Here is a 12,718-nt window from a genome sequence, read left to right on the forward strand (position 1 = left end):
AGCCTCCGTGTAGGCCACCTCCCGTGCGGTGGTACCCGGGGCGCTCAGCTCACGCCGAGGTGCCTGGCGAGGTGACGGAGCTCCGCGGTCAGAGCTGCCGCCGTGCCTGGCTGATTCTGGCAGGGAGTCTGTGAAGCTCGTGACGTGAGATAGCAAAGGCCACCTTGGTTCGAGGGGACTGTGGTAACTCAGTCCGTGTGTGATTAAGCATCACTTCTGTATTGCGCTCATCTCTTAATGCTGTGTGCAATAAAAGGCAAAAAAAGAAATATGTCCTGAATTTCGCTCTGTGCTACACAAGGAGTCTGGAAATGTTGAGCTGGTTTCTCTTGCGTTGAGTGTTGATAAGGATTAGGAACATCAGGATCACCCATTGTCCTTTCAGAACCTGTCACAAGGAGCAGCTTTGGGTTACTAAGGCAGCACTTACACATTATAATTGGGGAATAATTCTAATACAAAATGAGATGACTAGATAATCGGAGAATAACTTAGGAGGTCATCTGGTCCAACGCTACTTCTCTTCCTCCCCCTTAAAGCCTTATCTAAACCAGTTTTGAATACCTGAAAGGATGAAGAGCCTCCCAGAGGCCTCTCTGGGCCTCTGTACCAATGTGTGACTACCCTCATGGTAACTTTTTTTTTTTTTTCCTGATGACTAATTAGCAGCTTGGTATTGCAGCTTGTGTCAGTTGCCGCTTATCTTCTCCTGGGGTACCTCTGTCTCTGTTTTCTGTGTATAGTGCCATTCAGTAGTTGAAGACAACAAAGCTTCCATCCCTCTTTAGCTGCCTTTTCTTAAGACTGAACAAGGTCAGTTCTTTCAGCCTCTCCTCATTCATCCTGTTCTCCGGCTCCCTATTTCAGTGTCTTGCTCTAGGGAGCCCAAAACTGTACTGGGGTGAAGGACTCTGAGATGCCTAAATAATCACGTCCCTACACCCGCTGGCTGCAACTCTGTTAATACAGCCTGGTGTGTAGAGGCTGCCTTTGCTACAAGGATGTGCTGCTGACTGGTGTTCAGCTTCCCGTCTACCAGGATGCTTGGGTGTTTTTCTGTAAAGCTGCTTTCTAGACACTTGGTCCCCAGCCTGTACTGTTGCATGGAGTTACTCTGTCTCAGGTGCAGGACGTTGCATTTGCTGTTGTTGAGCTTCATTAGGTTAATACAGGGAGAATGGAGGCCCTGTGAAAAGCAGTTGTGACAGGAATATGGGTATGGCCAAAAGGTCTGTAACTAAGGTGGTGTATGTCATAGTGACTAGTTGATAAAATTAAAAGCTCCATTCCTGTGTCAAGCAAGGACTAAATTTTTACAGAGAAGATATTTTGATCTAACTGAACCAATTACATCCCTGCCCCCTCACAGAGAAGCAATAATAAAGCAAAGACCCTTTATTTAAAATGTGACTTTGTTGAAGTGAAGATTGGAGTAGTTCAAATGAAACTACACTTTATTGTGCAAATGACATGGCAAGAGATTCTCTAGCCTTATAATTGAAAAAAAATAGGGGAAGAAGGAGTTTTTTACGTGAAAGATGAGATAAAAATTAAAGCAGATGTGGCACTAGAACTAATGAACATTTTGCCTTAGGTTATAGTATATTGTTTGTGGGGACAGACACCGCATGGTTAAGTCTACAACTTGGCAAAAAGTTCAGGTGTAAGCGTCAACTGCTATTGTTGCCAAAAGAAGCAACCCAGCCTGTCCTTTCTTGCTGTCCCTGATGGGATGGTCAGCCTTTCTAAAACTGTAATAATAATAGAAACATCATAAGTGGGAAAAGGTCAGCATGGTTGCTAAAGTCCAACCTTTTTTTCCATCCTGGTTGCTTATTCCTTTCTCTTCAATACTCCATCTTTGTGCTGAGTTGTGGATGTGATCCTGCTGAAAATAAACTCTTTTTTGGATTAGTTTTCAGTTAGAAAAGTTAGATCCTTAATTTGTTTTAATACCTTACAGTATGTGTATTTGGGCTGGTGCAAAGCAATTATGTTGTAGGGACAAGAGCAAACAAATGGGCCAGGGAAACAGTTGAACAGCTTTTGGCAGGCACTGTGGATTGCTGCTGGTGTTTATTGAACTCGGTAATTTAATAAGAGTGAAAAGACTGTTTTGAGTGGAAGTAGATCTCTCAACTCTGAAGTTATGTGGGAGAGCCAGTTACAGTCTGGAGTGTGAAATTATTCGTCCAAAAGTAGCTATTTTTAGTGAATTTGTCTAGGCAGGGGTAACATTGTACGATTAAAATATTCTGATGCTTAAAAAGGACAGAGGATTTGTCATTTTTTTTACAGGCTGTCCTCTCAGATACAGCTCTACTGGCACTGCTAATTGCATTGTAAATGACGATAGTTTTTATTAGTACTGAGTTTGGGGCAAGAGGGTTTGTTTTGTTTTTATTCTTGTTTTGTGTGGTTTCTTCCTTTGCAACAGCGTAAAACTGACAAAGTTTTACTTGGTTTGCTGTTTCCAAGACACCTTTGGTAGTGGTAAAACTGACTGAAAACAGTGGTCTCGCTCTGAGACCTGCTCTTGTCTCCGTGCTCACTTGCTACACTTTGACTTGGCTTATGCTACCTTATTATTCAGGGCATTCATGTAGCATTTTGCATTACTTTGAGGTGGTGTCTTGATTGTATGAAAAAGAGGGGCATCTTCACATCAGAGTAGTTATCTGTTGCTTGCTGTCTTAACGTAAGCAGCCTGGTCAAGATGAGGTGCGGATATGTTTGACTTACATGCACCTAGTCAGGTTTACTTTAGAGCTGGTCGGAATAAGCTATGTGAAGATAAAATGTTGCCTCTGTACTTGATTTTATACCACAGTGTTAACTTGTACATTAAAAAGAAGGGAGAAAAAAAAAAGTTAAGCCCACTTTAGGTGAAATGCTAGTATGTTTTGTATGTACTCTGCAAGGCATAGTTGTGTTTTATCATTTCTCCAGAAACAAAGCCAGTTTCAGAGGTCTCTGCTGTTCACTACCCACTTGTTCTTTCCCTCTGTGCTTCAGGCATTGCTCTTTCAGTTGTTTTTATGATTAGCAGGGCCACTTTGTAACCTGCGTTAATGAAATACTCTGATTTTTAAAAACAAGATTTGAAGAACTCTGGAAAATGTTGCTTTTTTTTAATTTTCTTTCCCCTTCTTTAATTTGGATCATTTGAATAACATGACTTACAGTGCAGTCCATCAGAGTTAATGAAGCAGGCATGTGTACGGTTGGGAACAAATGGCTCTGAATGAAGGAGGGCAGTAACCTCTTAAAGCAGCCTTTCCACTAGCAAAATTGTAGCATGGAAAAACCACTGCTAGCTTACAATATCTTTGGGTCAGGGACCGTCTCAGTAGATGCTCAGAAACACATAACACTACCTGCAATCAGGCAGTGGTTGTTATGTGGTAGCTTGCAGGCAAACAATGCAATTGGTAATAAACTTATCTGGTATGTTTAGCAGTGACTTGTGGTGTGTAGAATCTGAAACTTTCACAAAGACAAATGATATCTAGCAACGGATACATCTTGGTACTTCTGTTTAATGTGGGTCTTAAATAGTTGAGATTTTTTTAAAGTAGGATGTTAATACTAGGTGGTAAGAATAATTTTCCATCTGTAAGGTTTTCAGTTTAGACAACGATTCTGGCTGAAGTCTGAAGACTAGTTTGGTATACTGTTTTCATGACACCTGATGATAAGGAAACTAGTGCAGTCTTCATGCTACAGACTTTGGGTTCTGAGTGATACAACTTCTAGTGAGGAAGAGATTGTTCCGCTGTAGTACTAAATTCAGATCTGAAATATGCAAAGGAAACTTCTTTTCACTGTTGAGGAAGAGGAGAGATTGTGTTTCTAGAGTAGGGTCAGACTTCTCTTAAATAATATATCTGTGCTTGCTAGCTTCCAGAAATAATCTGGTCTCTTCTAAACATAGGTAATTCTTCGTATTGATCTGTCTATTTCTAGTAAAGGAAATTCATATCTTTATGAAGCTCTTGTACAGAATGTTAGCAGCAAATGTGTCTAAGGGATCAAAAGCACTTGTATTTATTTATTTTTTAAATTAAAATGAGGAAGATGAGTAAATGTGAAAAAAAGTGTCCTTAGGCTTATGATTTTTGTTTCTTATGTAATATTGCCTTTAATCTTACATTTTTAGTTTCTAATTTATTTTGTTCTACACAGACTAATGCAATGATGCAACAAATTCTCATAGCACCGCTGTTCATTTTCAGTCCCTCATATATTAGGTATTTCTTTGTTTTGGATTTTTCTGTCAAAAATGGAAAGCAGGAAGCCTACCTTGCCGAGTTACATTCAGATTCAAGGTCTGCTGTCTAGTTCTTAGTTATCCTTTAATCTTACTGAAGTGGATGGAATTTCTTAGGCATATAAGGATGAAAGATTACAGAGCTTGTATCAAATACCTTTATAAGATGACTTTCAGCCCCAGAACTTAGCTGCATACATCATCTTTTCTGCTTCTCTAGCTCCCTAAATGCAATTAGGTTTTATATCAGACCACTGTTGTTATTTTTTTTGTGCCTTAAGAGAGGAAAATATGCTTCGCCTGATGGGCATAACAGTCTATACTGTCAAGATGAGACTAACAGTAAGTTAAAGTCTACTTATTGAAAGTAGCGTATAAATAATTTGTTTTCTTTCTTTCTCCATTTCAAATACATTGTTTTATTTCTTCTTTTAGCTGCCAGCTTGTGGGGTCCATATAAGGACATATGGCAGACTGTAATGAATGCCATTTGGAAAAGGCAACCTGAAGCTATTCATCGCCTCGACCAGGTTTTAAAGAAACACAAATCTGACTTCATTTCTCTCTTCAGAAATCCGGTACTGAACTAATGCTCTCTTGTGGAATGAGTTGGAGAGTTGATGATTTACTCTGTCTTGTATTGTTGTATTACATACCATTTAGGCCCCGACCATTCTTTTCATTCTATGTTTTTACAGTACATAACATAAATGTGTTATAGCAATCTTATTCTGCTGTTAAGAATACAAATAGCTTGAATAATACATATTATTTTGTGTCTTGTACAGGATAATGTTATCTGTAACATTTTTTTTTTCTCTTGTTATTTGGATGCTATTTTGAAAAGAATAGTAAAAGTATCTGATGATCCATCAGTCAAGTATTAGCTTTTTTTGCTACTCTTGTGTGTCTGAAATAAAGCACAAAACTATTTTGTCTGGTTTTGGCCCGTGCTCATGCTTCAGTCAGATTAATGAACACACAGAACAGGTGAATGCATGAATTTGCAAAATATAGAATGTTTCTTGTTAGGAATGTGAGATGATGTGGAAAAACTCACTGTTTCTTGGCTGATGGATCACAAGGTAGCAACTAGAAATATGTCTTCTTTCAGTGGTGTTACTTCTGAAATAGTATATGGCTTTTTAAACTGATAGGTCAGAAAAATTAACAGTCAGCTATAGAGTTTTGTTAGTATATTTTAGCGTCTGAGTTTAATAGAAAAAAGAATGATGTAGAAAATAGTGCTTTGGAGTCACGCAACCGTTCTGATCCACAACCCAGATGTCTCTCATTGAGCTGATACCAATCCCTGTTGAGAATTGTATCAAAATTTACTTTCAGTCTCCATTATTCTGAGTAAACTAAATGTCAGCACCGATTGTATAAGATTATTTTTGGTATGTTCCCACAAAGAGACAATTGCTGTGCAAGCGTGAAGCATTTTTAGGATGCCTTTACTATCTCTGTGTTTAAAAACACTGACTTTGTTTTTATGATGACAACCTAACCTGTCAGAACTGTATTTGTGAGGAAGGATTAATGTGTAAAGCTTTATTCAGTATTTGATCTTGCTATTTTGAATAACTTCTGATGCTTGTTTCTCTTGCAGCCAAAGAATGTTCAGCAGCATGAGAAAATTCAGAAAGCAAGTACAGAAGGGGTTGCTATCCAGGGTCAGCAGGGAACTAGGCTTTTGCCAGAGCAACTCATCAGAGAAGCCTTTATCCTCAGTGACCTCTTTGATATTGGAGAGTTGGCAGCTGTTGAGCTCCTTCTAGCTGGTGAGAAGGGAAAATATTTAAGAGCTGGAGAAATACAACTTAAATAGGGCCTTCTTATTTAAGTGTATGCTTAACAAGAATGCATGATTCAGTCAAGTCCTTAGCTTCCTAACATAGCATGTTCCTAAAAAGAAATCTACTGTCACTGTAATATAATATGATAACAGTGTTCTGAACCTTAATGTTCATGTTTTATGCAGCTATTGTGAAAGGGGGAATAATTTGACGGGTTTTTATGCTTTACTTTCTCTATCACTGAATTTAAAAAATAGTTTAAAAATAATTGATTGAGAGTTTTTCCATAAAGCAGTGTAACAGGTATTGGTTCTTCAACTTATGTTTTAGTTATACATTGATATGTGACTCTATTTCAATCATAATCTAATAACTGATTAGTAAGCAAAGTATTCTGGAAAGTGACACATGCTTTGCATGTAGAAAATTCATTTCAGAGTTACTAAAATATAATTGTTAGTTATCATTACTAGCTACTGTTCATCATTAACTTTTTTAAAAAATTCATTAAAGTAGTAGCTTGCAGATTTGTCACCTTTGGAAAGCCATCTTCAAGTCAACCTCACTTTCTATTTTGAACTTGAATTTTTGATGTAAATTCAGACAGAAAATTTCATTTTGAAAAAAGATACTTTGCTGATAATCAGCTTGAATTGATTATTAAGATGGGTAGATATCAGTTGCAAATACTATTTGGACTAGGATATTTGTGGACTTGCACTTCTCTTTCTTTTAAATTTGTGGATGTTTTAATAGTTGAATATCAGTTTTAATAATAGCACCCAAAATATCTGTGATTTCTTTTGAGTGCCTGAAACAAATCAAAGTGATAGTGAATAACCACGGTTGCTCTGAATGCTACACTTGTATTTCAATTAGAAATACAAAGATACAGAGCTGTTATCAAAGTGTGTATGTTCAACTTTCTGTGACTATTCCGTGCATTTTTATTCAACAGGAGAACACCAGCAACCTCATTTTCCTGGCCTTACAAGAGGTCTAGTGGCTGTTCTGTTGTACTGGGATGGAAAAAGATGCATTGCCAATTCACTACGAACCCTCATCCAGTCACGCCAAGGCAAGACGTGGACATTGGAACTCAGGTCTGTATTAGGGTGATGAGCTGATCAAAGCTTTTTGTTTTGAGTGCTTTTAGGCCTAATTAGACTGAAGGGAATATGAATATTCTCAAATTTGTTTGTTTCTCATAACCCGATGCAGCTGCTTTCACGTTGTTTTTTAAGCATAATATTCTTTTTTTCTTACACAATATTTTTGTTGGATTATAAGGATATCCATTTTACTTTCAGTTCTTTCATGCTACTTCACCTTTTGGCAGTGTTTTGCTTCAGACACCCTCCCAGTCAGTGTTGCGCTAACTAGTGATGATTACTTAGTATTTCAGAGACTGAGTTTCTCCCCTTGCTGTGTTCTGACTTCCTGTGTCCTGCAAAACAGAGAACTGTGCTCCTGCCTTTACTTAAAATGGATGCACTATCTACTGGTGAATGTAATATGCTAACATTTTTTTACTTTAAAAAGAAAACAGTATGCACTGTTTACTTCCAATGCACAGTGATTACTTGACTAGAGAAAGATTAAAAGATGTGTTCTAGCGTAAATATGAATTCTGAAACATAAAATAAATCATTACTTTAGAACTATCTCCACCACTTCAGTAGGGTGTATGTAATTTGACAATTGCATTTACTAGTAAGAGGCTGTGAGCTTGAGTTATGTGCATCTAATGTATAGTACTTTTTCCTTTTGATAGAAATCTTAACTAGCTGATCCATGTTGTATTCTCATATTCCATGTTCTTGAACCTACCTAAAGGCTTTGTATCCATTCAGCATAACGTTTTGAGAGGGCACTGCTTACTGATTAGTGATGCACATTTAGTTACTTTATGTGTACAATGTATTTATACGTTTTCTGTCAGCAAATACTTTTTATGGGATTCATTATTTTAGACTTCCTCTGTGACTGGGAATAGTATGATTAATTGTTAAATTTGTATTCCTTCCATTATAGTCAAGAGCTAATGTCCATGACAACACGCTTTACAGATGACCTAATGGAGCAGGGTTTAACTCAGAAGGTCCTCACTCTTGTGTCTCACATTGATTTGAACAATGAATTTGATAAACTCCAGAGAGAGCGAGGATTGGGCAGTGAGAAACATCGCAAAGAGGTAAATATTCACTGGGTGTGAGTGTTCTTCTGAATTACTGCACAGATTAGAATACATTTAGACCACCAAGAGAGATGGAGTGATTTTTTTTTTTCACTTTCTAGTTTCTGTTCTCTACCTTTGCAAGCTCTGTTACTGTCTGAGGGATCATAGTAACTATTCCACCGCTTGTGCTATACCAGTGTGGGATCCAGATTACTTCCTGCAATTTCTGTTTTGCTGTTGCTCCCTGATGCTAGGGCATACCTCATTTTTAGTGAAGAAGTGTAATCAAGGACAGTAAGAAAGTAAGCCTAATATTTGCACTATGTGTAAATTTCTTTTTTTTATTTTTGCAATTTTATTCTAAAGACTGTATATTAAATCATCTGCTCTCAGCACTACCATTTTCAGCACCATTGGAATAAAAATAGCAAACTAAAATTCACAGATTATTAAAACAGATTGAAACCAAGTCTAGTCAGGCAAATAATGCTCTTTTTAATAATCCAATTGTGTTGATATGAACAGAAGCATTTCTAATAGTGAAGTGAGAATTGCTTGAAAATGAGTTCTCATTTTTGTAATCCTTGAACTTAATTGAGACTGTGACTGACTGCAGAGTATGTTTCTGGTAGAAAGATTTTAAACATTATTGTTTTAATTTCTGAACTTCTTTCTAATGGGTGATCTGTCTAAAAATTATTCTGTGTAATAATCAGTCTATTTGTTTTCCACCAAATAACTAGTTTTACACTTTTGCCACTAATCTAGAAACTATGCAAAGAATATCCTTCTGATTACCTTAAATTACCTTAATTTACCTTAATTTTACCTTAAAGTTCATTTAATGCTTAACGTTAGAAGTTTTTTTTCTTCCTTTCAGGTGGACTACCATATTTCCCTCTGTATTCATTAGAACTATCATTCTGCTGGAGTCTGTGCGCAAATCTCTTGCTGTGTTAAATGTTGAAAAGTTTTTATCACCATGCATGTGATTTTACTGGAGAAAGAATGCTTATAGCTCTTTATTTTTATTTAAGCAGGTACAATGGATATAGGGCAAGAAAGTTGTTAGAAGCTTGTAATTTAGCTAAATAAAATATAGTTTTACAAAGACCATTATGAAAGGCCATTAGTGGCTTTTTATTTTTTAAGTGGGTTTTTTTTTTTTTAACTTCTACTGTTTTCATAAGACTTAAAGGGGTTAAAACTCAGCTTGGGGGAAAGAATGAAGTTAACAAATAAAATAAATGTTTGTCCTTGTTAGAAAACAGGTAATTTTTGGTGTAACTGTTAGAAAAAAGATGAACATTGTTTTCAAGAACCATTGTACTTAATTGTGTCATAGCATGCAATATTTTCCCAAATAAAAAGAAAAAAAATACTTTAGTATGAAAATGCTTGGTAGCATTTATGTTGGGCATGATATTTATTCCATATGTAATATGGGATGATAGATTTCATTTATGTTTATTTTCTAAAGTTGATATAAATATTTTGTCTGGGGGAAGAAAGTTCTAATTTTAAATATCTTTCATATTTCTTAATGTCTTAAAAGTTAGGTATTTGTATAGTCAGTTGAGGGCATCTCTTTTGGGGCAAGGGGAAGACTATGACCTTATCTGGATATAACTACCAGTGCAGTTGTGTATTAGAGACAGGAAATGTGACTTTTGTGTGACCTGTTTGCAGCTACAAAAGTTCTGCGTAGATTCACGTCTCCTGACCTTGACAGAGATGCTGATTTTCTTGTAGTCATGTTCCAGGATGTCTGCTCACACCTCACATGAAATACATGGGAATATGAATGCATTTAACAAGCAAAAGTGTGCCTTTTGTTTAGCAATTAAAAAACCCCAATGTTTTATGTAGCTGCTATCTTTAGGTTAAGTTAAAAATTACTAGTCATACTGATTGGCTAAGAAGGACAAATTGAACGTGTTGCCAGAATATTTATATTAACTGGTTTTTGTTTGGTTTTTCTTTTAAAGGTTTCTGACCTCATTAAAGAATGCCGACAGTCCTTGGCTGAAAGTCTGTTTGTCTGGACCTGCCAGTCGCCACTGAGTAAGGATGACACTCTAATCCTCATAAGTTACTTGGAGAAAGTAACAGTGGAAGCTGATGGCTCATTGGATGGTGTGAACTTGTCTCTTCTCATGGCTCTCCTTTACTGCTTTGATGTCAGCTTTCTGGAACAAGGCACAGAGGATCGTGAAGGTAATGCTGGCAGGTTTCCCAAAGAGGTTATGTTGTGCAGATGAATAAGTTGTTATTTAACCAATTTTGTTATTGATCAGTAATAAATAGGTAGGATTTTGCATGTTTGTTTTCACATTCATTTACTGAGTGTTGGTGTTGTGTTTGTTTTTGTTATTGTTGTTCAAGATTTGATGCACCGGCTCCCTCTGCTAGCAGAAAGACAGTATATAGCGACAATACACACTCGTCTTCAGGAGTCTCAGCCTTGGAAATTACCAGGCCTGCAAGCTACTGTTAGATTAGCCTGGGCGCTGGCATTACGAGGGATATCCCAATTATCCGATGTGACAGGTAAATTACCCTAAAGTGCAGTTGCTGCACATTAGCATTCAAAGCTTGCAAGTGGTGTAAGTCAAAGTATCTGTTACCTTTTTGAAGTGTTAGTATTTACCTTTATGATAAAATTACCATTGACACTCCTTTAAAGCTTTCTCAGTATGTGAGTTTGGTTGTCAAGAATTGAATTGCTTTGAAATGTACACAGATTTAGAAATAATTAATTATTAGACAGTAATATTGCATAGTGTCTCATTGAAGTGAAAGAGATTTTAATGTACTGAAAAATGTGAAAGATTGCATTTTAGAAGCTTTAGTATCATTTGAACACTTAAGAATAGATTCATGCTTATGACTTTTTACATCTGTAAATGTTACACCTGAGGTATCTTGAGAGGACAAATCTATTTTTAATTTTTTTTTCTCTCTGTATTTCACAAGCTTTCCAGGCTCCCTACTAGGTCAGAATTGAGTCTACTCCAGAATATCTATTAAAGAAAATGTAAACGTTATAATTAATGTTTAATTAAGGTTGGTTTGTGATTCTTGGTTCACAGCCTTAGATTTGATTGGGTAAATGGATTATGCGCTTTAACACTTATTAAAGAAGAGAGTTGAGATCATCACCCGACATTAACTTGTCTTCCAGTCTAGTGTTTTCCTGTACGGTAGCAAAAACATAGTTGATAGAAGCATGTCAATTTGTGTGTCAGCTGGGTATTTTGAAATACGTTTCGTTTGGTAACAGAGAATTGTAATTTATTTTTTCCCCTCTTGTGATTTTTGTTGCCCAGCTCTTGCAGAATTCACTGAGGCAGACGAAGCAATGGCAGAGCTAGCGGTTGCTGATAATGTCTTCCTGTTCCTGACTGAATCTGTTGTGGGGTCTGAAAATTTCTACCAGGAGGAATTTTACATTCGCAAAATTCATAACCTTGTCACAGACTTCCTTGCACTCATGCCAATGAAAGTAAGTTGTTTCTGTGTGAATAGCAGTTCTTGAGAAATGTGGGCATCTCTTTTATATTTCTGACATTAGGACAGGTAGCATAGAGATTCAGATATGACCTCAGCTTGAGGTGCTGCAGTTCAGAAAACGTGTTGACTTTATGGAACCCATATGGTTTGGGCTTTGTTTTCCACACTGAAGTAGAATGTGATTTTTAAAACACTTCAGCATAGTGAGATTTGCAAAGCAAGTTTTTGTGGTGGTAGTGGTTTTGTTTTGGTTTACATGATTAAAATTCAAATGAATGCTGAAATTGATGGCAATGTATGTGGGTATTGATTTTGTTGTTGTTTTTTTTTCTTTTGATACAGACAGTAGTGTAACCTAAAGTAACTTACGTTTTTTGTCTCTTATTTTTAATTTATTCTTTTACTAATGATCTTTTCCGTATTTAAGGGGAGGGATTCTGCTTTTTCGGTAGTATCAGTTGCTGGGAAAATGAGGAGCTGTTTTCACTAGAACAGCAGAAATGCTGCAAAAGGCTTTTAAAAAAAAAAGTTTGAAGCGATTACAACAGTTTCACTTGTGCAAGACCTTGTATCTAGACATGGAAAATTAAAATTCTATGAAAACGCTTTTATTTAATTGATGGAGGCTTTATTTGGTGACCTTCATTGTGTTGAGCTGTAGTTGGAGTTGCCAAATAATTACTTTTTTCAATGTGCAAAAAGAAGGATTTAAAAATATATTTTGTTCATTGTAACCTTGTAGAATGAGGACAACATTGGCAGGAAAAACAATATTTGAGCCTTAATCTTTGAGGGCATATATGAACATATTGTAGACAGCTTTTAGGTTCAATCCTAATTTATTTATAATTTGTTGGTGTTGCATGTTGTTTTCTCAAGCTGTCTTTTTAACACACAGAATATCCATAGAACAAGTATAACGTCAGTTCATACACATTCATGTTGATAAATTTACAG

At 36.5% G+C, this 12,718-nt stretch overlaps 1 protein-coding gene across 1 annotated transcript in view; it reads left to right on the top strand.

Moving 5' to 3' along the window:
* Nucleotides 1–10,341: 10,341 nt before the first annotated feature.
* Nucleotides 10,342–12,718, top strand: part of NUP205 (nucleoporin 205) — a 44,998-nt gene continuing 42,621 nt past the window's right edge. The window contains exons 1-3 of the mRNA XM_019473318.1: nt 10,342–10,465; nt 10,634–10,798; nt 11,578–11,753. Coding sequence (XP_019328863.1) covers nt 10,405–10,465; nt 10,634–10,798; nt 11,578–11,753 — 402 coding nt within the window. The 5' untranslated portion in view covers nt 10,342–10,404. The remainder of the gene's footprint in view (nt 10,466–10,633; nt 10,799–11,577; nt 11,754–12,718) is intronic.

Source organism: Aptenodytes forsteri, unplaced genomic scaffold (genome assembly GCF_000699145.1).
Source record: "Aptenodytes forsteri isolate BGI_AS27 unplaced genomic scaffold, ASM69914v1 Scaffold60, whole genome shotgun sequence".
NCBI classification, from domain to species: Eukaryota; Metazoa; Chordata; class Aves; order Sphenisciformes; family Spheniscidae; genus Aptenodytes; species Aptenodytes forsteri.